Source organism: Ursus maritimus, unplaced genomic scaffold, assembly GCF_017311325.1.
Source record: "Ursus maritimus isolate PB19 unplaced genomic scaffold, ASM1731132v1 scaffold_12, whole genome shotgun sequence".
NCBI classification, from domain to species: Eukaryota; Metazoa; Chordata; class Mammalia; order Carnivora; family Ursidae; genus Ursus; species Ursus maritimus.
In genome coordinates this window covers 61,513,280-61,536,830 of record NW_024423564.1, presented here as the reverse complement: position 1 = coordinate 61,536,830, position 23,551 = coordinate 61,513,280, and the positions used below count along the sequence as shown (strand labels likewise).

Below are 23,551 nucleotides of genomic sequence, written 5' to 3'. Positions count from 1 at the left end.
TGTCTCCTTGTTCACTGTCTCTTCTCTCCAGAATATCAGCTTCCTGGAAGGCAGAGACCTCTGTTTTGTTCCCTGCTGTGTCCCCAGCAACTGCAAGACTGCCTGGCACATAACAGGCACTCAGTCTATATTTGTTGCATAAATAATTGGACCACAAAAACATTAGTACCTCAATAGAAAACTGATTGAAAGTCATGGCTAGGCAATTCACCTTGCAAAAGAAGGACCATAAGTAGCCTTAAAAAGCTTTTTTAAAATGTTCAGCTTCATCGATAAATCAGACATTTTCACCTCTCAAACTGGTAAAGGGTTTTTAGATGACAGTACTCAATGCTGAGGTTGGGGGCCATGCCTCTCCCCCCCCTTCCCGGTTCTGGTAGCAACCTTTCTGTAAGGAAATTTGCGGTTCCTATTGAGGGTCTTAAAACCATTGCACCTTTGTCTTTACGATCCACTTCTAGGAACTTTTCTAAATCAAGAGATGCTAACAGATTTTTGGTCATGTGCTTGCATTTCCTCAAACAGGCCATGGAGACTGGCCTTACCACTCACTCTTGTTCTTGGCAAATCTCTTCTCTTTCAGGACTGCTCATACATACTTGGAATTATATACAAGAGTATGGGTGTGCATTATTTCTTAACCTTACACCCTAGCAGCCACTATTGGAAAGCGCAAACTATAATTTTTTTCTTCACTGCTGCTAAAATATAGGTTCAGTGTAAGCATATGGCAGGAGGAAGAGAGCTTAGAATGAGCTAGCAAGGCAGAAAGAGTGGTCCTGGCTTTTCCCACTAATTTCAGCTTTGTCACAAGGGAGAAGAAGCAAGCTAGGGTCCAGGGCTGAGATCTCAGAAGCTCAAATGAGGCTTTTTTTTTTTCCCCCCTAGTTATAAGCAGATTCTTGCCACCAGATTGTGGCTGCCTGCAAGGGCTTTTGACATCAAGCAGATCTGAAGCCCCGAAGCCAGGGTTAGTGCTGGGGGCTCACCAGGTACACAGTGGCCAGGATGCACTGGTCCACTGGGCCTGGGCCCTCATGACCAGAGGAGAGGAGGCCCAGGCTGTACCAGTGGTTCAGAGATTGGAAATCTCTCCTGGGCATAACCCCCAAGGTGCGAGGGACTCACAAAGTGGTTTTCTAATGAAACTTCAAGGGAAGGCTGCTTTAGCCTGACCAGAAACTAGGAACATTCAGGTTGTAGGAGACCAAATGGAGCTTACACCTAGGATGTACATTTCTCTACAATCTCCTTGAAAATTAGAATAATTTAAAATGTGGGTTGAAGCCGGGACAGTTAGTTGCCTACCCAGTCTCCATTCTTTCCTCCTTCCTTTACTGACAGGAGCCCCGGCATGTTACAGGACCAGTGGGCCTCTGCCGTCAAATCCTGTTTCCCAGCCTCTCTCAGCAAAGGGGTGGCCCAGGAGATGAAGTGGGAGTCATTGAGTGGTGCTTTCAGAAAACTCTTGGAAAGGTGCCCACTCAGCCAGAACTCTTCTGTCCTTTCCTCCAACTGTCTTCTTTCTGCCTGGAACATGGATGTAATAGCCAGAGCTTCAGCAACCTTCTTGGACCATGAGACACACTGATGATAAAAGCCAAGTGGTGATCCTGCTGCCCACCGCTGGACTGCTTTGGGAGAAAATGAAAGCAGCCTCTGCTGCTCCGGGTTTCTCTTAACTAGCCGCCAACAGCAACTTCTAACCAATATGCCTGCTCATACTCATAATCGATGAACTCCTCCTGTGGACTTTAATGAAGAATTATACTTTTGATTATTGAACAGGAAAACATACATTTTCCTGTTTAGTAATCATTTTCCTGTTTAATAATCAAAAGTATAATTTTCTTTTGACTTTGCCCATGGGAAGACTTCCCACTTGCCCTGTGAGGCCTGTGCTCCTAGTGGCATAAATGCGGATGGAACGTGCTTGGGAGACATTAATAGCCATGCCCATCAAGTACACACACCCTCTGGCCTGGGCCTTCCCGCAGGCACTTGGGGCAGAGCCACAGCCTGCCGGCTCCCTTCCTTACCTACTCTTAAGTCCCAAGACTCTGACATTCCAAACTTGCCCCTAATCCCAGGTTCCCAACCCCCAGGTTGGGGATGTTCCTTCCCAAGCACGGCTCCTAAGGGCTGCTGCATCTAATCCCTGAGAGGGTAACTGGGAGCTATAAATAGAGCCAAGTCATTACTTCATCTCTCTGGTGTTTTAATAAGATTGGGGGAAAAGGGGGACCCAGCTCTGATTAGCGTTCGGTTGCTGTGAGGCTGCACTGTGAGCAGACGTCAGTTTTTCTGGAGCCTTGGGAAATGAATTCATGTCTCAGTGAGTTGTCCAGGGACATGGCCTCTTGTGTTCCTCCAGAATCATCTTTGAGAGAAGGGTGCATGTCTTCCTGGCCCTGAGGTATGCTGCCAGCCTTCTTCCCCTGCTCAGTTGGCCCCTACATCTTTCTGACTTTTCATGTGTCACGCCTGCCCGCACTTCCCAGTTCCTTGCGCCGGCCATCCGTGTTCTCAGCAATGCTCACTAGCCACCTGCTCTGGGCCACAGTGGGGGTAAGGGGGCCCCTGGGACCCTCTGTCCTAGTATTCTCCTTTTCTTCACAGCCTCTCAGAATGTCAGAGCATCTAGGAAGAGTGTCTGATAGTGTCTGTCCAGTGCATTCTTCTCATCTGTCTGTCCTAAGACAGAGGACAGCCTGGTGCAGGACTTGCATTTGCCCCCTCTCAGTGCAACGTCTTCACCCGGAGCAGGTGCCTTCTAAAGGGGGGGGGGTGGTGAATGGAGCAGAAGTGACTGCACGCCAAACAGGGCATCCCCCTGCCTCTAGTCACATCCTGACCACTCTGCCCTGCCCCCAGCCATCCTTCCCAAATTCACCAGCTTCCTGTTTCTAAAGCATAACAGCCAACCCCTCAGCCTGGGCTCAAGGTCTTCAAGGTTGGGTTCTGCCCTGTCCTCCCAAATGCATCTCCCAGAACCCACCTCCAGGAGCTTCTGCTCAAGCCCTGCAGCTTCCTCACTGTGGGTCTTTGTGTTTCAGAACCACAGAGCTAGAAGGGGTCTTGAAAACCACTGGGGAAACTGAGGCCTGAAAGGGCCACACTGCGCCTTATTGCCAGAGTTGTGACAAGACCTCCCATCCCCAAGGTTCTTGTTCCCTGTCCCGGGAAGCATGTGACCTCTCTCTGCAGCCCCACTCTCTGACTAAGAAACCGTGATGTCCAACCACTCAGCTTTGCAAAACAACTTGCCTTGGGGTTGAGAGCAACTGGGGAAAAGCCTAAAACCAGAAGGATCAATTTTCACCACGTGAAAAGCAACCAAGAGCAGGAGCCACTCTTGGAACATTTGACTCTGACACGTGTGTCCGATCCAGAGCCCTCAGCCCCTCAGCAGGGGAGGCCGTGGTCAGGAGGGCGGGGACTCCCCGAGCACCAACTCCTTCCACCACGAGGAAGGGCTGTCTTGAATCATAGAATCCAAGAAAGGATGAATCATAGCCACCAAATCTTAGAAATAATGGATCTTAGAAATGAAGCCTCTTGCAATTCCTCTTCCTTTGGCCTCTAGGATATCTGCTGTCCTGGTTCCGCTCCTGGCCCCCTGCTTGCTCCTGCTCTGTCAGCTCTACGAAAACCTCCAACATGGCTGGGGGCCACGGCTCAGCCTGGGCCTCTGAGCCACACACGTGGCACTGTCTCCCTGTGCAAGTGAGTCTCTGCTCATGGCTCAGACCCCAACCCCATCAGTGACCCTGTGTCCCATGTCCGCCTTCAGCAAACACTGAGCACCTCCTCTGAGCTCTTCTAGGCTCTAGGATGCAGCAGGGGACAGGTTTGTAAACATCTAGCCCTCGTGGAAACTATATTATTTCTGCGGGGGAGTCACAAGAAGAAATAAAACAGATGGGATAATGTCAGGTAGTAATAAAGGCTCTGAGGAGAGAGAGTGACAGAGGTTGGGAGGTCCCTCTGAAGAGGTGACACGGAGCAGAGGTGGAGTGAGGCGAGAAGTTATGCACCCCTGCTAGATGATCCATGCGGGCAGAGGCAGCAATGAGGACAAGGGACCAGGATGGGGTCTAAATGGACATTTGGGGAAAGACAGGAGGCCAGCAGGGCTAGAGGGAGGGGAGGGAGAGTTGGAGCAGAGGTCCCAGGCCGTGGGTGTGTGGTGGAGGCATCAAGAAGGAAGGGCCTGTAGGCATAGTGAACGCTGCGGAGTGTGTTCATGTGTGATGGGTCATGAGCAGGATCGCTCTGCCTGCTGTGCTGAGACCACACCAGAGGGAAGCAGAGAGAAAGCAGGGTGACGTGGTTGGACCCTCCAGTGAGAGATGATAGTGGTCTGGGAGATGGTGAGACTGGCACAGGGCGACAGAAGGGACAAGGCCTGGGATATTATTTTGAAGGTAGAGCTGACAGAATTTGCCAACAAATTGGATGCAAGAGATGAGAGACGGTGGCCCAAGATGGGCCGTCTCCAGCTCAGACTCTCCCAAAGACTCAGACCCACCAGCCAACCACTGGTGGACACCTTCCCTAGGATGTCCACATGGGCTCTGGCATTGTCCTGCGACTCGGTGCCCACACAGCTGGATGTCCAGGCCATGGCGATCAGCACCGCCCCCTCCTCCCTCCCCCTCCCTTCTGCCCTGCCCGGCTCCTGCTGGTTTTACCTTCAGAACAGCCTTCAGCCTGTCCTCTCCCTGTGCCCAGGACTGCCATCCTGTCCCTCTCCTTGCCTGTCCTGCCCTCCTCCCCTGTCCCCCTATCACCCCCATTCTGCAGCCAGAGCGAGCCTTTTGAATGGGATCGTGCCACTTCTGTGTTTCAAGCCCATTTCCTGTGGCCTTTGGGATAAAACACAGTTTTCAGCCTGGGTCACATTGTCCTTCATGATAGGACCCCTTCGCTTCTCCAGCGGTGACTGTCCACTTCCCTCTCCACTGGTGCCCCAGTCACCCTGAGTGGGTGACTTTTCCTCCCCACGCTTTTCCTCTCAGCTCAGGACCTTTGCACACCTTTGCCTTCACGAAGAATGGGCTCCGGGCTCCCTGGCCCTGCCACTCATCCCTCCCTGCCACTCATCCCTCCCTTTACCTCCCCTGATCCTGCTCTTTGCACTCACCCGCAGCCCCTGCCTCCCTCATTGTGACTCCCACCCCCACGTTGTTGCTGTCTGTTCCTGAACCTTTCCCTCCTCTGGGACTAGGACCAGGCTTGAGTGCCTGGCACAGGGCGGCCATTGGCAAGAGTGAATGGTGATGGAGAGGAGGGGCATGGCCTGCATGGAGTCTTCGGAAAAGGGGTTCAGGCTTGGATGCATCGCTGGGTATACAGTGCTTTCTGCGGAGGAGGGCTCAGGTCCCTGAAACAGATGGTTAGCAGCATCCACGTGGCTCAGGCAGGGGAACCATCGGGCAAAAATCACTGCCCTCGGAGTCAGGCCCAGGTTGAATCCTGGCTCCATGACCTGCTGGATGACCCTGGAAAAGTCATGTCATCTCTGAGCCTCACTCCCTCGTCTGCAAGAAGAGGACCAAGAAGAAGAGCAATAAGGAAGACAGTGGGGGAGTGACCACTGGCCTTCCCCGGTAGAGGCTGGGTGCACACAAGCAAACTCAGTCCGCAAACAGCCGCTAATGCCTGCCCAGTGCCAGGCTGCATGCTGGGGTGTGGCTCCCGGGGGAGCTGACCCCTGTCCTGCCCTGGAGGTGCGCCCAGTCTAACGGAGGCAGACAGTGCAGTGTGAACCCAGTGGGGGGCACAGGGCTGAGGGGACAGAGACACTGTGTGGCCTCTGTGGCCACAAGAAATCAAGAGCAGACCCTGAGAACCCCCTCCCCATGTCCTATGTGGCCTCTGGCAGACACGTGGGGCCAGGCCTATGGAGCTGCTGGCCGCAGCCCAGGCATGGCGTTCCCAAGCAGGGTGTCGGTGCGAGAGTTACCGGATGAGGTCCAGCAGGGCATCGGCTGAGCTCATGATGGCCTTCCTGCTCTGGTCTGTCGTCTCCTTCTGGGCTGCCCCGCCTGGGTGAATGATGGACACCATGATGATGCCCACGATGACTGCCACGAAGGTGGTCCACAGGTAGTATGCCACGGTGAGGATGCCCAGGCGGCTGGAGGTCTTGGCATCCAGGGAGGCGAGGCCAGACATCAAGCTGGGAGAGCGATGTGGGTCAGGGTCTGGGGGTTGGCGGGGTGGGCACTCAGGGGGACCCGCTCATACTCCTCCTGGCTCTGCCCCCCACCCTCACAGGGCAGAGTGACCATGCACCGGCCCCTCAGCAATCCAGTTCTGTGGCCCTTCTAGTCTGGTTTCTTGCTCTGTTCTCTGGCCCATGCCCAGGGTCAGCAGCCACACCCTTGCACACCTCCAGGCCTTTGCCTGCACTGTTTCTTTGGTGTCAAAATCAGGTTCCTCCACTCGGCCCAAGTGCTACTCATTAGGTAAGACCAAGTGCAATGTCACCTCTCTGGTGACATCTTGGACTACCTGCCTGCCCCCAGGGTTAGGAGCCCATTCTGGGGCTTCCACAGCCCCTGGCCTCTGTCATGACCCTGGCTGTCACTGTCTACCTGTCTCTCTCAGACTGAGGACACGAGAGGAGAGGGGCAGGTGTGACTTCTCTGTGGGTCCCCAGTGCGTGCACAGCGTGAGCTTTCAGGGCTGCCACCAAGCAGGGGTTGCTGCAAGCTTGCTGAATGAACTAATGATGGGAGTGAGTGAAAGCCCTGGGCTGGGTCCTGGTCCTGCCTCTGCCCACTGCCTGAGGGACATCTCTGGGCCTCAGGATCCCATCTCTGAAATGGGGCCGTGGATTCTCAGAGAGGTGCCACCCTGTGGCCATCTTGGGTTACCACCTGGGCCCAGATTCCCCTTCATCGTTGTGGGAGGTTGGGTTGAGGGGGCTTGTGATTCTCTCTCCCCTTGGCTCCTCCCACCCCTGCCTGCCTTGCCCTGGGCTCTGGGCCTACCAGCGCGGGTCAGCCCCAGAGCTACTCTTCTCATGGCTGTTGGTGGGGTGGGGTTGAGAGATTAGTTAAGGAGATGCTTGTGCTTTGCTGCCAAAAGGATTTTTCCCCAAAGCCCTTTCATTCTTTCAGATAAAGGAAGTATTTGTCTGGTTTTAATCACGGAAACAAGAGTGGATAATCCCTCCCCATCCTGCTCCTCTTCTCGTTAGACTCTGCGCAGGCAGCACCCAGCATCGAGCCGAGCACAGCAAGCTTCTCCCCACCTCAGGCTGTAGCTGCTGCCTGAGTGCCCTGCTCTTCCTTGCTCTATTAAGACACAGTTGAAGGATCTCCTCCTCCAGAAAACCTTCCTTGACCACTGGCTGGGGCAAAGGCTCCTTCTCTGGGCTTCCACAGGCCCTGTGCTGTCCTCTGCCTCAACCCCCACCTCACTGAGTTGCTGACTGTTTACTGGAAGTGCCTCCGGGACTGGGCCTGGGTCTGTTCAATGCTGGGTCCACAGAGCCAGGCACGGGGGGGCCCAGCCTGAGTGCAGCTTGGTAGCAGTTTGCTGAATGAAGGAGTGAATGAATGAATGTTTACAATCTCTGTTCATCCCTTGTCTGCCAGTATGCCATATGTTAGTGATGCACTTAGTGTGGGTCTCAGACGTAAATCCTGAAGGGCTCATAATGGGATTGTGTAGGCAAGGGAAATGGGGGGCTGCCTTATAGTTATTATCCATGAGAGATGATCCCCAGGCTGTGGCCAGCACATCGGCCCAGGGCCAAAAGGCCTCTGACCGCAGCAGAATCCCCCACAGCCAAGTCCAACTGTTTCAGCTCACAGGGAAGCCGGGGCCCTGAGAGGACGACCTGCCCAAGATCACACAGAACACTAGCAGCCAACTGGACCAGAACGCAGGCCCCCAACTCCAGGCCTGTCCTTTTTTCCTTCATGTATTTATTCATACTTTTAGTGCATGCCCACTTCATGCCATGCCCTGTGTCCACAGAAAAAAATCAGAGTCTCTCCCCAGCCTCAAGCTGCTCCTGGTGTGGCAGGAGGGCAGGAAGGAGACAGACTGAGATGCTCCCGTACAAGTGGACTCAAGGAACCAGGAGCCAAGGTTGCTGTATTAGTACCATAGGCAAGAGGACAAGGATGTGCTATCTTTACTCAGAGGAGAGAGGGATCACTTCTAACTAGGAGAGTCAGGAAGGACTTCCTGGAGGAGGGGGCATTTGAGTTGGTTCTTAGGAGGATGGGGAGGATGTGGAAATGGGGCAGATATCCCAGGCAATGAGACAGCAGTAGCCAACAGGGAGGCTGGCAAGTGGGGGCACACTGTGCTGTTTAATGTGGTCAGAGCTAAGGTCAAATTAGAAGAATGGTGATATGGGGGACAGACAGACTGTGCTCAGGAGTGGGGGTGGCCTTGAGTGCCAGACCAAGGGGACAGAGGAAAAAGTGGGGTCCAGCACAATACATCCAGCAGAATTTGCTGGCTGTCTGAAAAGGGAGAACTCCTTAAATTTAAGAACATCTAAGTGAAGTGTACAGGGAAGGGACCCTAAAATATTTTGTGAGAGCAATCATCTGGGACTGACCTAAGAATGTCAATGCAGAACTAGACCAGGACTCAGCCCCTGACTCGTCAATGCAGAGTTAGATTAAAAGTTACAGCATACCCACGCAGTGGGTTCTAAGCATCCATTAGAAGCAATGGTGTCATTGAAAAGATGTTCCTATTTGAGCTTACGTGGAGAAAACAAGGTCCGAGCTAGTCCGTAGCTCTGCAAGGGGCCCTAGAGCCTGTGACAGAGAGCCCTCTCCGGGTTTGTGGTCCAGAGGCACCGCGCAAACATGCTTGAGGGATTGTGCATGAGAGGCGTGTCCGTGACAATGAGATTGCAGAAAGGGGCTAAGGGCCCCTCAGAAGGCCACCCTGAAGAAGAAGAGGTCTAACAGAGGGGTGGTTCCAACTCGGGGACTGACCGGGATGCAGAAATGGAGGGAGTGTAGGTTCTAGATACAGCAAGAGAGGCCCCAACCCAGGGGCTCTGGAAAGGAGAGGGCTTGATGGAAAACATGGAAAGAATTCCATCACCTGGGCTCCAAGCAGTTCCCCTCTGGAGCCTCCAAACTGGGAAGGGTTTTCCTACTGGCTGGAGAGAGGAGGCGGGAGCTCGGGTGGAGGGAGCGCCGGCAACAGCTGACAGAGCAGCCACGTTGGTGACTGGGGGCGCTGACAGTGGCCAAGATGACCGGGAGCTCAGTATGAGGAAAGCCCCACGAGCACATGGGCAGCTCCAGGGACTCATGGTAATAAGAAAGCAAATTCAAGATCCCACCTTTGATCAGAGGGGGCTCCTCGAGATCTCAGACTTTTGGGCCAAGCTCTTAAATTGACCTGAGAACCTATAAGCTGGGGTAGGGTGGCTTGCGAGGACTCGTGGATATGCACAGAAGAAAAACCACCAGCAAGAGAGAGTTTACAGTAGCTATCTTTGCGTGGTGGGATTATGGGTGATTTTTGTTCTGTTGTACTGTTTATCCACATTCTCTGTTATTTCTAGGATGAGCATGTCTTGCTGGTGGACAGAAAACACAATCCCTGGAGTACCTGGCATCCACAGAAACCATAATTTGTCTGGACCTTAGATGTCCCCAAACACCTGACATCCAACTCATTTGATCCTTAAAAAACATTCTAGGTCGGTGCTGCCCTATGGAATTACAAGGTAGGCCACAACTGTAAAATTTTAAATTTCTTAGTAGTCACATTTTAGAAAGTGAAAAAAAAATGAAATTCGTTTTTTTGGTGAAATTCATTTTAATACTTTATTTAACCCAGTCTATCCAAAATATTATCATTTCAATGTGTAATCAATATAAAAATGTTTACACTGCTTCAGGTAGTTAATATTTTAACTTACATCAATTTTTTTAAAAAGTTAATCTCCTCAGTTGTACTAGCCACATTTCAAGGGTTCAATAACCCACTTATGACCAGTGGCTACCTTACTGGACCATGCAGTTGAAGTTAGAAGGTAAATAGAGCTCAGGGATGGGGAGATAATTGGCCAAGCCACCCAGCTGGGAAGCTGTGGAGTCTAGACTAAAACAGGGGTTTCTGATTCAGAACCCTGTGGGGCTTCCCCTGCTCCCAGTACCTCTCTGTGATACCGAGCTGGTTTAACTCCAGTGCAAGAAAAGTGTCTTCCAGTTTTTCTGACCATGATTCTAATTTGATGGGAGTCCATGTTGTGCCTCTGTAGTTCAACTCTCAGAGTTGACAACTTGTCCCATGATGGATTTGTGGTGGTGAGCTCCCCATCTTTGGAGTTATCCAAGTGGAGCCTGGATGGCCAGCCAACTGTTCAGATGCTCAATCAAGGCTTCTAGACTGAGTGGGAGGTTCCATGAGGATGACCTCCAATGCCCCTACTGGCACATAATTTACGGTGAGGGGAGAACAAGTAACCTTGCCTCACCTACTCCCAGTCTGGCTGGGTGCTCCTTGGAGCCCCCATGGTCCTTCAGGGCCCTGGGGAAGAGCCTCAGGGAGCTGAGAGGTCTGGGACTCCCTCGTGAGCCATATGGCCACCAACAAAGAGCCCAGGGATTGTGGATCAAGAGATTGCAGTGACTGGGGAGCGGGCTGGGCTCAAAGGCCCAGCCTGTTTCAATCTGATAACTGCTCCACTTGCAGGGGTGGGGGAAGGGAGGCAGCAGCTGCTGGGTGCCTCACAGGGGGGAAGGAGGCTGTTTACTGACGTCACCTGGTTCTAACACCAGCTGGTGAGGTGGGTATCATGACTCCACCTGACCCTGGGAGCCACCACTGCTGCCGTACACTGTGCTGGGGACAGTGGACCGAGTACCTGGACTCTTGGCTGCCCACCCCCCCATTTGAAGTCCTTGGAGGCTCCCCACTGCCCTTAGAACTTTGCACACTCCTTCATGGCCTTGAGTCCATTGTGGCCTGAGTCAGGCTCCAGCTCCTCACCTGCGCGCTCCAGCCACCCTGGTCTCCCTACTGCTCTGAACCGCCTTTGCACGGTAACTCCTTCAGCCTGGAACTCTGTCCCCCCACCCTGCATCCCATACACATTTCCCTAGCCCCACCCATTTCCACTTTTCCTTTCCAAGGCCAGCCTAGATGTCCTTTCTTCTGGGAAGCCTTCCTCGAGGTGCCGCTTCAACCCTCCGTCTGAGGGAACCCTGTTCTCCTCGGTTAGAGGGCATTCTGCTGGTATGCCCACCTCCGAATCCCCAGGGCACAACCAGTAAGCTGGCAGGGAATTCCAAAGGAACCCAGTCCCCTTGCCCCTGCCTCTCCTGCTTCCCTTTCCTGTCCCCTCCTGCTGCTCATTTGTCTGTTCTCCACTCAGGCACCGCGTCCCTCGGAGGCCCCTTTGGGCCCACCTGGCTGGGCGAGGCATCTCCCGCCTGCTCCCACATGCATCCCTCAATAGCTGGGAGCCCTCGTCACGTTCCCAAACCTCTGTGTGCCTCTGTTTCCACTGAAGGATAAAATGGAGAGAGTGATGGTTTGTGGTGAGGGTTAATCTAGGTTTAGCACGGTGCCTGGTACCTCATAAATATTCAATATATTCCAGTTATTAGCATTTGCTCTATGATGTCATTGTCTCTCCAGTGACTGCCTACCCCAGCAGACTGTGAGCTCCTCCAGGGAAGGGCTGGATCTGGCTCAGCTTCAGGTCCTCAGAGCCCAGGGCCTGGTCTGGGTGCAGGTTTGTTGAGTGTGTTGTTAAACCAGGATGCCATTCTAGACGAGATTATTAAAAGGTCAGCTTAGCTCTGATGACTATAGGCACCCATTGTGGGTTCCCTGAGAGCAAGTCCCCTGGACCAGTTTTGGTCCCCTCACCAGGTTTATGGGACTACCCCTGGCACTGTATGTCTGTGTGACATTGAGATAGTTGGCACTGGAACTTTTGGGAACAGATGGGGGCTTCTGGGAGTGACTGTCTCAGGCAGTGCCGTCTCCTGGGTGAAGAAACTCTGTGAGGTTCCCTAGAGGTATGATTCAGGGCTTTTCTTTCAGCCTCCCCTTCCTGGTCATTTTTATCAATGGGTTGGCCAAGGCCGCTGACAGCATGTGGATCGGATTTGCAGAGGACAGGAAGCTGGGAGGAACAGCTAATGTGTGGGACGAGGAAGTTGGGACGATGCAGACCCCAGCAGGCTGGGACCACGGGCCAATTCTGACACGATAAAACTGAGCAAGGACATATGTTGGGCCAGACCTGGCTTCCACAGCCGGGAGAGCACAGTCTCTGGGGTGGGGGTAGGGGGCCGAGCCGCAGCAGCAGCAGCAGCACGTGGGAAGGGGACTTTGGTGTTGGTTTGCTGCCAGCTTGTTGAGTCACATAGGGAATGGGGCTGCCGAAGGGCCGGTGGGCCCTTTGCCTCTGGGGCCAGAAGCCTGGGAGCTTGTGGAGGAGGCCATGGACCCGCCCTGACATTGAGACCCACTGGGAAAGGGACAGGGGAGGGAGGTGTGCATCTTGCTGCTGAGGTAGGAGTGGTGACAGAGCTGTGGGCCTGGGGAAGCAGGTGAGGGGGGCGGGGGTCTGTGGAGCTGGGAGCAGAGCAAAGCTGGGTAATGCTGGGATTGGTGGGGCAAGCCACAGGGAAGGAGCTCTCAGCTCAGCACCAGTAATAACTTTCCGCCCTGGAAGGGACCACCTTGAGAAGTAGTGAATTCCCAGTCACTGTAGGTGTGCAAGCAACTTGCTAAGACCACCCAATAAGTAGATTCAAACCCTGGTCTACCAGCATGACAACACCCATAGTCACAATATCCCGGCACTAGGATGTCTGAGACAGGAAGGAGCCCTGAGCCCCATGGCCAAGTCCCTGGGCTCTGGCCTCAGCTGACCCAGTTGGGGAGGCTCCCCCAAGCCAGCCCGGGGATGCAGCTGCAGGGAGTCCACCAGAAAGGCAGCTGGAAGGAGGCATCTGGGGGCCGATGAGAATCCCTTCAGCCCTTCCAAGCATCATGGCTTGCTTTCTTCCTGGAGCAGATGACAGGCCCAGCAGCTGACAGCAAGTGCCACGTTAGCACCGCATTACTTTTCCCAGATGGCTCTGCCACGCCCCCACCCTCAAGCCAACTCTTTCTAAGACCTGAGGCAGGATGCCCAGACTCCCACTTGGCTAAAGTCAGGGTCCTCTGGTCCCAGTACCCCCTACCAAGGGCACACATTTCTCTACCGCCTCTGCTTGCACACGTCAGATGACAGAGAACTCACTACCTCATGTTAGCCCCTCCATATGGGCTAGCTGTGCTTATTAGACAGTCCTTCCTGGCGCCAGAATGAAATCCACAATCAGGGAAGAGAATTCCCTGTTCTGGGCCCAGCCCTGCCCTCTGGAGTGACACAGACCAAAGCTTTTTGGTTCCTCTTTAGAGGCTGTGGGGCTCGGAGTGCAGAGATGGAGTGGGAAAGGAGGAGGGCGGGCACAGAGCCAGGCATGGGTCTAGTGGGACACCGCTGCCTGGTCATCCCCCACCGCCCTCTGAAGGTCCCTGCTTCCCAGCCAGACCCCTGGGCACCAGAACAATGCTTAATTGGGGCTTGCAAATAGCAAGCCTGAATGGAACCGAAAGTAGAAGCTGGAGGAGCTAAAGCTGCAGCCCTCAGAGCTCCCGGTCTGACCATCGACCATGCCCAACCACTTTCCATCAGGAAGGCTGTGAGCCCAAGTGTAACAAGGGTCCCATCCAGTTCCTACCTCTATGAGAGCCGAACTCATACCCCTTTCTTTCCCACAAAACAAAGAACATCAGGTGTGAGGAAGCTGGAGTGTCCCACAGAGGCCCACCTCTCTGCTCCACAGTTGCAGCCTGTCATCTCTACTGAACTATGTCCTTGGGCTGCCCGGTTATGACCCGTGCCACCATGCCATGGCTAGGAGCCCCCGCCCCCAGAGTAGGAGGGAACCTGAGTCTCCTGCCTTCTCTTCCTCCACCAGCGGGGCTCCTGGTGTCTCTCCACCAAGGGCTCAGACTGGGCTGCCTAAGTGAAGCTCTCTCCAGGTTGAATGAGACCCTCTAGGGCAGTGGTTCTCCACAGAGAAGGGCAATGGGAGCTTTTCAAAACCTCCCCCACCTCCCCAAACTCTGATATGTTCCTAGCCTGCCCTGTGTTGAATACTTGCTCTGGGTGCTGTGGGTCCCAGGAATGAATGAGGTGGGCTTGTGGTCTTTGAGAAGCTCCAGCCAGTTGGTGCAGAGACCTGTACTGGACAGCACGGAGCCCTGGGTCATGGCTGTGATTGGGAGAGTCCAGAAGCAGGGTCTAGGCTTCCTGGAGGAGGTGGCTGCTGAATGGATCCTTGCAGGATGAGTAGGAATTCTCTGCCTGGACCGGGGAAAGAGCATGGGAGTCCGAGGAGGTTTTCGGAGTCACCAGGCTGATGGTCTGACCCCACCCGCAGCCCACAGCTGGGCCATGTTCCCCCTCCTGATGAGTAAGGCGGTCAGCTGACTGGGCAAGAGGGCCAAGGACAGATCCCAGGGCTCCCATTGGAGAGGTCAGCAGAGTTTTGCTGAGAGAAGTTGCCGCATGGTTTGAGGGGCAGAGCCAGAGCACAGGCTGCCCACTACTCCTGCCTCCCTCCCACTCACTGTGTGCTGGGGAGCCCGGGGCAGCTGCCCCCTGCACACTGGCTCCTGAACCAGACTGCAACGGCTGCGTGGCCCAGGACCTTCTCCAATAAGTTAGAACGTGGGTGTTTGGGTGTTTTCTGCCAAGCTAGAGTTCCTCAGGAAGGGGGAGAAGGGAGTGTTAGGTTTCTTTGGCCAAACATGATTTCCTGATTCTAAGAAAAATCAGTTTAAAATTCTTACAAGAAACTGAACGGAAAACAACACTTGCACAGGAATGCACATGCACACACAGACGTACACACCGCACACACAGGTGAAGACACCGCGTGGTCCCGCACAAACCCACACCCGCACTTGGATTTCTTTGCTGTGATGTGAAGCTTACAAAACATTCTGCCATGTTCAGCATCAGTGAATCACAAACACATGGATTTAGTTTCCCTTGAATGATGCCTGGTTTAAGAAATTGAAGAATGAGGGGAGAGGAGGGTTTGGCAAAGAACAAGTGGAGAATTGGAGGCCCTTCCTGGATCCAGATGCTGGTCTGACCCACCCCTGCTTCCTGGTGTCGCTTGTCTGGGGATGTGTGAAAACAAGGCGCTGTTGACTTCCTAAGCTCAGAAGCAAACTCCAGCCCAATTGGGGCCTTAATGGGCCATGAAAAAGTAAAAATAAGAAAGCACCTGCTGGGAATGGCTTTGTCAGTTGGCTGACGGCATCATGTCTCTTTTATGGCTGAGGCCAGGAGTGTGGTAAATAACAGACCTCGAGGTAACTCCAGAGTCGTGGGACACAGTGATGCCCCAAAAGGACATCCAGCAGCATCCTAAGTGTCGAGTGAAAGGAAAAGGGTTTCGCAAACTCTGCTCTGGCCCGAATGGAAGATGAAAACAAGATTATGGAGACAAGGGTGTAGCGTGGACAATTCTTATGACATCGCATTGAATGAAAAAGAAAAAAAAAAAAAAAGAAGAAACACACAGACTTATTTTTGCGGGCAGTGACATCTCCCCTAAGTTCTTAAAGGAACAGAAAGTTGCCAATACCCTTTGGGATAAACTATAAATTAAAAGCCAAAGGGGTCAGAGTAGTGACAGGTGCTATTACTGAGAGAAAGTGGGAAAGGAAGGCCACCAAGTCTCCAAAGACTTGACTTTTCTATTGGAAGAGGAATGATTAGCATGGGTTCAATCAGCAGTGAGGTACAGAGGAAAGAGCTGAGAGCCACAAAGCACTCAGGACCCACCCAAGCACCACCCATGGGAGGCAGGCCCTGGTTCAAGGACGTGACAGTGCTGTGGCAGTCCTAATCATCAGAATATTCCTGTGCCAATGTACTGGGAGGCAGAATTTTTTACATTTCGTCTGAGGCTTCTATGTTCATAGGTAGAGACAGCTAGTCTCCTTGTAGCCAATTTCATTTTTAGAAAACATTTTCAGGGGCACCTGGGTGGCTCAGTCAGTTAAGCATCTGCCTTCAGCTCAGGTCATCATTCTGGGGTCTTGGGATCGAGCCCCATATCGGGCTCACTGCTTGGTGGGGAACCTGCTTCTCCCTCTCCCTCCACTGCTTCCCATGCTTGTGCTCTCTCTCTCGCTCACTCTGTTTCTCAAATAAATAAACAAAATCTTAAAAAAAAAAAAAAAACGAAACATTTTCAAATGCCAAATATAAGGTAAGAAGGCACACTTAGTCCAGGGGAAAGGAGAGACTTCCGTGGTTTGACGGAAACACCTCGAGACCTTGAGACCTTAAGATCTGAATGCAGAGTATGAAAAGTGCATTAGTTTACATGAGAGGCTCAGGCGCCTTCTGTGAGAAAGAGACTAAGATCCCACGCCCTGCTCCTTGAGTTTTGAAGTTAGGGTCAGGGTATTCTAGAGTACTTATGACCAAGATCTATGGGCAATAAAAGCCCCCAAGGCTAACCCAACAGGAGGGAAAAGGGCTCAATCCCAAGGAGCCAAGCTCAGGGCATGACTGAGGCTGCTTTGAGGAACAATCACCAGGAACTTAAGGGGATCTAGAAGCCAGAGCAGGGATACAGGGATACGCACCTGCAGGAGGCAGCGTGCTGACTTGAACCAGACCGCACAGGGTCTGTGTTCAACAGTGACACCATGTGGAAGGAACCAGAGCAACAGGGCTAGTGGCAAGATCAAATCTTCCAGTTCTAGCTACTTGGCTGGAAGCTTCCCCTAAAGGAAGTAAGCTGACTTTGGCCACTGGGGTACAAGCCTCAAGAGGAAGATGTTAGGCTTCCCACTGTACAGAGGAGCAGACCTTATTCGGCACATTCAGTTCTGAAGTCAGTACAGAAAACAAAAGCCAACGATAATTAAATTTGCCTCGGAGATCCCTTAGGTTGCTTGTAAAGTTGAGGAGGTATAATTGCATGTAAGTTCACTCAAGACAGTTTGCTTCCTGATTGTGAAGTGTGCTGATGTTTCTTTAAGGAACACTAGTGGAAGAAGTCAGCATACACTCAGCAGCCATGATGTAAAGAGAAAGAATCCCAACCTTCTCTTCATGGCCTAGAATCACAACTGCTGTGGGGAGATGCTCACACTTGGAGAGGCACGTGGGAACTGGGACCGGCTCAGTGCGAAGCACACCCACCTCTCCCGTGGTGTGCTCACTCAGGAGCACAGCCCTTGGAATGGGGGCAGCCTCCTGCCTCCTTTAAACTCTCTGTTTTCCACAGCATATGTAACTGAGTTTACTTAAGTTAAATGCATATATGATGGGACTCCACCAGATGGGACCCAGAGATTAACTAAACTGGCGGACCCGGAGTCACACTGGCTATACAATTAGAAAATTAGATTGTCTTGCCAGCAAACATGGAACCAGTGCATTGCCCAAGTGGTGAGCTACAGGGAGAAATGCTCCAGCCAGAGACTGTGTGCACCTGTCCTCCTTGGTGATTGTGTTTATCTCTGTGAATGAATACACTGGCATTTCCTTTATTTTGTTCCTTCTTGCCAGCATCAGAGGACCGGCCTTAGCAGCTCCAGAGCTCAGATGAGGGTGAGCTTCTGAGCCAGTCAGCCAAGGACTACACCCTGGGCCTGGTGAGTCACACTAAGAATGATAAGAGCAACCATTTATAGGGGAAAAGATCACAGTGGCAGAATTAGGATTGTGGGATGATAAGGGGATCTTTTTTCTCAATTCTCTATAATGTTTATAATTACAGAATTTTTTAAAGTACAAAAACATTAAAAATGTTTTTAATGAACTGACTCCAAGGGTCAGTTCAAATGTTGGTCATAAAACTTCCCTGAATTCTGCCTCAGCTGCCCTTCCACTGCTCTTTACTCATTTAATATGCATTTATTAGGCACCTGCTATCTAGCAGGCCCTGCAATGTTCCTGTAAAAGAGATAGAGGAATTCATTTTCTTCAGAATTCTTTTTATGATAAGAGAGTTGTCCCTAATTAGAAGAAATTCCCTGATGAGCCACGTGGACCAGAAGCTGAGCAGTGCCTCCACCCTGCCCCACTCCAGAACAGGGCAGGAGTGGAGGTAACTTTTGAAAGACAAGGAGAACAGGATTTTTGATTGGTCTTAGAATAGGGGTAGAGAGAAGGAAGGTGGGGAGAGAGAATGAAAGAAGTGGATACACCCTATGTGGACCCCCCAGTGATCCACACCCTTGTATAATCTCCCTCCCTAAGTGTAGGTGGGATCTGTGACTTGCTTCTAACTAATAGGATATGGCAAAGGTGATGAGATGTCACTCCCATGATTATGTTATAGAAGACCATCTCAGAAGACTGGAGAGTGAGGGATCCTCCTCTTGGCCTTGATGAAGCTGAAAGCCATGTTGGGATTGCCTTTGGCGAGGGTCAGAAGGCAGGAAACCTCTGGTAGCCTCTAGGACCTGAGGGTGGCCTCCAGCTGATAGCTATTAAACTGGGTCGTTAGACAAATACCCACAAGGAAATGACTTCTGCCAACGACCTAGGTGAGCTTGGAAATAGATGCTTCCCTGGCCAAGCCTTCACATGAGAACACAGCTCAGCGTGCACCTTGACTGCAGCCTCGTGAGACCCTGAGCAGAGGATCCAACTAAGCTATGCCTGGGCTCTCAACCCATGGAAAGTGGTAGATAACTAATGGCTAAGTTTGTGGTAATTTGTTCCAGAGTGATAGATAACAAATATACACAGAGCGAGAGAGAGAACCGAGAGATGGCCAAAGGGCTTACACTCCTCAATATAACCCTTCCCTGTGATCTTGTTCCCATCTGTCAGTGAAATTACTAAATCTGTGTGCTATTTGAAGCAAGGGATATGTGTGTGACTGGGCGACTGGCAAAGGTTGCAGGACTAGTTGCAGGAATGTGAGGGCAGAGGAAAGCAAGAGGCAGTGAGCAGTAGGAGTTCCTGGAGGATGAGGCAACTGCGGCAACCATGGCTTGGGGAAAGCTGCTGGGCATGGGTGACACGTGTGTCACGTGGACACTCATGGTACCTAGTCCGTGCACCTGCGAAGGCTGCCATGAACACGGTGTGCAGGTCTGTATCCGTGTTCCCAAGTGTGCCTGAGCCCAGAGAGGCTTCCCAGAGGAAGTGACGAGTAAGCAGCAGTGCTGAGTAAAAGCGTGAAGAAGGAAGAAGTCACGCAAAGGGGTTGCCTGCTGAGAGCAGAAACCGAGGTGGAAGGTTTCATGAAACACCTCTTCTGAGCCTTGGAGAAGCCTGGTGAAGTTTTCATGAGTCAGAAGAAAACAGGCGCCATTCATGACATATCAGGAGCGATGCTGGGTTCTCCAAGGACGTTATCTTATTTCACTCTCAGAAGGGCGGTGGGTGCTCTTCCCTTTTTACAGGGAAGGTCACTAAGGCTCAGATGCTGAGAAACTTGGTTAGGTTCACACCTGCAGTGAGTGACTCCAAAGCCCCAGCCCCTCCCCTGGAGTCCCCCGCAGATTCTCAGCCACACTGGCCAGGACCGAGGGGTCGCCGCCCGCACTGTGAATTACGAAGCCACACCTGGCCAACGGGAGGTTACACTCAGCGGGGCCGTGGCATGCCTGTCTGAGGAGGGGGCTCAGGCCAGGTGCTGGCTTCGAGTGGAGTCTAGAGAAAAGAGGCCCAAGAGCGGAAGGTGCAGGACTGTGGGCAGACTGACTGAGCCGGACTCCAACCCAGGCCGGCTGGCCCTTCCTCCCTCGAGCTGGGCCTCCTTTCTCTAAAACAAAGTGACTCTCTGACTGTCCGCCTGCCAGATGGTGAGACCCTTTAAGGCAGCACAGGGTCTTTTCATCCTTTGTGTCAGCCACACACCATTACGACCCAGACTTCGTTATATCTCACCATCCCTCTTTGCTTGTCTTATTAGTTTTCTGTCTCCTGCAAAAATCAGTTACGCTGACCACCACCATTGGCAAGGGGAGAATGAACCTGACCCCCTCCCAGTATGTCACCTAAAAACACAGTGATGCACCTGGTCCTTCTCGGAGGGGTCACAGTGACAGGTGGCCTTGGCTGAGGGAATTCTCAGTCAGCAGTAGGAGTGGCTAGTCCAGATAGGAATGCTGATTTATTTCTATGTCACTACTATACAAAAAAAGGCGGGGGGGCCTGTACCCTGTCATGTGATATGCTAGCCGTGACTGTGAAATCATTGCACAGACAATACTGAGTACATCCGGGGTATGAGCAGCATCGCGGTGGAGACAGGTCATCATCAATAGTTATCAATAAATGAAGAGCTGGGAGAACTTCAGACAGAACCTTGAACTAGGTCTTGAACACAGAGTGGGAACTTTCATCAGGGAGGGAAGAGGGCATTGGTGGGAGGGGAAACAACCTGAGCAAAGGAATGAAGGAAGAAATGTGCGTGGAATACTTAGGGACCAATGAGGAAATGGGCCTGGTTGCAGGACTTGGCGTAGGGACAGGGTGGCAGGTGCTGCTGGAGAAGAGGTGGGAGCATCTGGAATCATGGGTGCCAGGCTTCAGGGCCCAGAATTACTGGTTATTGGAACCAGAAGCAAATGTGCCTTCATGTGTATCCTCCCACTGCCCTGGAACAATTATTTATTTATGAGAGAGAGAGAGAACACAGAGGGAGAGGGAGAAGCAGACTCCCCGCTGAGCAGAGAGTCGGATGTGGGGCTCCATCCCAGGCCCCTGCGCTGGAGCAATTACAGGGCAGAAAAATCCCTGTCTCCTGGGGTTACAGCGTGGAGCCCCTGCGGCCCGAGGAGCAGCAGCCTTCTGCCACCCTCTTTAGCTATCAGGCCAGAAGCTGCGATCCCAAGGTACAAGGATTTTTTTGTTTTGTTTTGTTTTGTTTTAACCATTCGAACACTTGTGGAACTTTTAAAGCAAACCCCTACTTGGGTCCCTTGGGCAGTTCTGGTTTAGTAAGCCCGGTGTGAAGCCTGGCATCTTGTCATCTGAATGGGCAAAGCAGCTCCAGTGATTTTGCTCCATCCTAAGTGATGACCCCCCACACCAGCGTGGTTGCCTCTTGAGGACAGGGCTCAGCAGCCCTGAACTGGCCAGGAGCAAGAGCTCAGGGGACTGTGGGCGCCCAATGGATTGGATGGACTACAGACCGGTTCAAACCAAAGGAAGACGAGTTCAGGGATGGAGGGTTTGGGGCTCAGAAATGTGTCCTTTTCCCCCAAAGAAGATTTAATTCTCCCTGAGTAGGAAACTGTGAAAGCACTTCTAGTTTTCGGTGACACAGCTGCTCTGCACCAGCCCAAACTGTATAATAAACAAAGGAAATGTGTGAACACACACTGGCTTTTCTCAAGTTAATACCACATTCTATTCCCAGCGCGAGAACGCACTTTCGTCTAGGGGAGAAAGACTGGGCCTCTGAGAGCCAGGATTCGGAGAGTCAGACAGGGCCTTTGTCACTAGGAAAGCTGGGTAAACCAAGGCCCAGAGGGAGGGTGCCTTACCTAAGATCACGTGGTAATTTGTGGAGGAAGCAGGTCAGGTACCAAGGCCTCTCACTCCAACTCCAGGGTGTTTTGTTTTGTTTTGTTTTGAAGTCGTTTCCATGCCCAGTGTGGAGTCCACCCTGGGGCTTGAACCCACGACCCCGAGATGAAGACCTGAGCTGAGATCAAGAGTTGGACACTTAACTGACTGAGCCACCTAGGTGCCCCTGACTCCAGGACTTTTTAAAAGTTAAATGACTTGCCCAAGGTCACACAGCCAGGCAATGGCAGGGCCAGGGCAGGACCCCAGGTCTTGTGACTCCAGGTCTGTGCCAGGGCCTCTGCCTCTGGGTTGTTTGTGTTCTGAGTAAGAGGCAATGCCCGGGCAGTAAGGATGGCCAGCGGTCAAGGTTGGTAAAGCTGCCTAACAGGAGTCCCGCGCTTTATATCACAAAAAAAAACAGGAAAAAAGAAGAAAAAATAGAGTCCTGTGCTTCCTCCACCAACACACTTGTTTAGCTGTCCTGTAACCGTGTGTTTTCTCGTCTGTCTCCCTCACAGCCTTTGAGCTCCTCAGGGACTGAACCTCAGGCATCTCTGTATCGGCAGCTCCCACGACGGGGCCAAGTCGGGGCATGATTGTTGAATTCCTTCGCTAACTCACCTGGCAAGTATTATGGAGTACCTACTGTGTGCCGGCACTTGGCTAGGTGGAGAGTGGAACCTCCGCAGAGTACTATCTCTGCCTTTACAGAATTTGCAGTCCCATGGGAGTTAAACAGGGGCCAAGTGAGTGCAAACAGGATGACAAGGTACGGTCAGTGCCAAGTGCCGTGTAGGGAAAGAGGCAGGGCTCGGTGAGGCAGAGTGAAGTCGGTGCTGAGGGCGGGCGGCGGGGTGGGCCTGTCTAAGGCCGTGATGTGGAGGTGGAGATCTAAACGAAGAGGAGGAGAAAGAGATGTAGAGTGCCGGGGAAGTGTGTTGCAGGCAGAAGGAACAGCCTGTGTGGAGACCCCGAGGCAGGGGAGTGGTTGGTCTGGTCTACAAGGCCCGTGGGACTGGAGTGAGTGGGGCCTGGGATGGAATGGGGGGCAGGCAGGGGAGGATCAGGCAGGGGCCTCTGAGATCAGGGGAAGGGTGGGAGGGTTTGTTTGAAATGCCATGGCAGCCATGGATGGGTTTTAGGTTAAGGGATAGCACAGCCCAGATGGCTTTTCAGGAGGTGGTTCTGACCATGGGGTGGAGAACAGGGTGGGAGGGGAACAGCGGAAGCAAGGAGGCCGGTGAGGTGACCGTGGAGTCTGGACCGCGTGGTGGGGAGGCAGCTGAGTTGGATTTGGGAGGATGAATGAGCCGCAGTCACTGATGGACTGGCTGACTGGAAGTGGGAGGGGGATAAGCAAGGGGGCTTGAAGGACTGGGTGGATGGGGCTGCTGTTTATGGACCAGCAGAAATCAGGAGAAGGAACTGGTTTGCAGGGTGAAATCTCAAGCTGATTGCACTGAATTTGGGACACGTGCGTGTTAAGCATCCAGGGGAGATGTCGAAGAGGGAGTTTGAGTGTGGGGTTCAGATGAGAGGCCTGGGCGTACTTGGGAGTGTCGGGCTTGCAGGTGGTTCGTCAAAGCCACGAGGATGGACGAGGGAAGTTGAGGGAAGTCCTGAGAAGTCTCGTGGAGGAAGAGAGACTGGGACGGAGGGGCAGAGAAGAGGCAACAGCTGGGAGGAGGAATTCAAGAGGGCACCATGGAAGCTACTGGTGACCTTCACTGATTGACAGACTCCGTGAATGACTCAAAAGATGCATAAAGAGGAGACAACAACTAGAATGGGTTGAGGAGCCAGGGAAAGCTTTTGGAGGAAGGGAGGCAGCATGTCAGCAAGATCCTTAGGAGGCTGAGTCCTGAGAGACCTAAACGCTGCCTGCAGGAAGGTGAACTGTACTTGACAAAGCCGCCCCTGCCCCCCAGCCCGCACCTCCTTTCTCCTCCCCTCCCTTCCCCTCCCCCCCCC

At 52.6% G+C, this 23,551-nt stretch overlaps 2 protein-coding genes and 1 long non-coding RNA gene across 3 annotated transcripts in view; 2 read left to right on the top strand and 1 right to left on the bottom strand.

Annotated features, from left to right (window-relative positions):
* PODN (podocan) overlaps positions 1 to 2,205 on the top strand; it is a 37,822-nt gene extending 35,617 nt beyond the window's left edge. The window contains exon 12 of the mRNA XM_040627287.1: positions 1,345 to 2,205. The gene's annotated coding sequence lies outside the window, so the exon portion shown is untranslated. The remainder of the gene's footprint in view (positions 1 to 1,344) is intronic.
* LOC121102092 (excitatory amino acid transporter 5-like) overlaps positions 1,483 to 23,551 on the bottom strand; it is a 27,473-nt gene continuing 5,404 nt past the window's right edge. Inside the window, exons 3-4 of the mRNA XM_040627291.1 lie at positions 5,969 to 6,184; positions 1,483 to 1,530 (exon numbers count right to left, since the gene is read on the bottom strand). Coding sequence (XP_040483225.1) covers positions 1,485 to 1,530; positions 5,969 to 6,184 — 262 coding nt within the window. The 3' untranslated portion in view covers positions 1,483 to 1,484. The remainder of the gene's footprint in view (positions 1,531 to 5,968; positions 6,185 to 23,551) is intronic.
* LOC103670699 lies at positions 9,433 to 22,375 on the top strand. Its single transcript, XR_005834164.1, has 3 exons — positions 9,433 to 9,724; positions 17,615 to 17,700; positions 22,099 to 22,375. It is a non-coding gene; the product is annotated as an uncharacterized LOC103670699 (long non-coding RNA).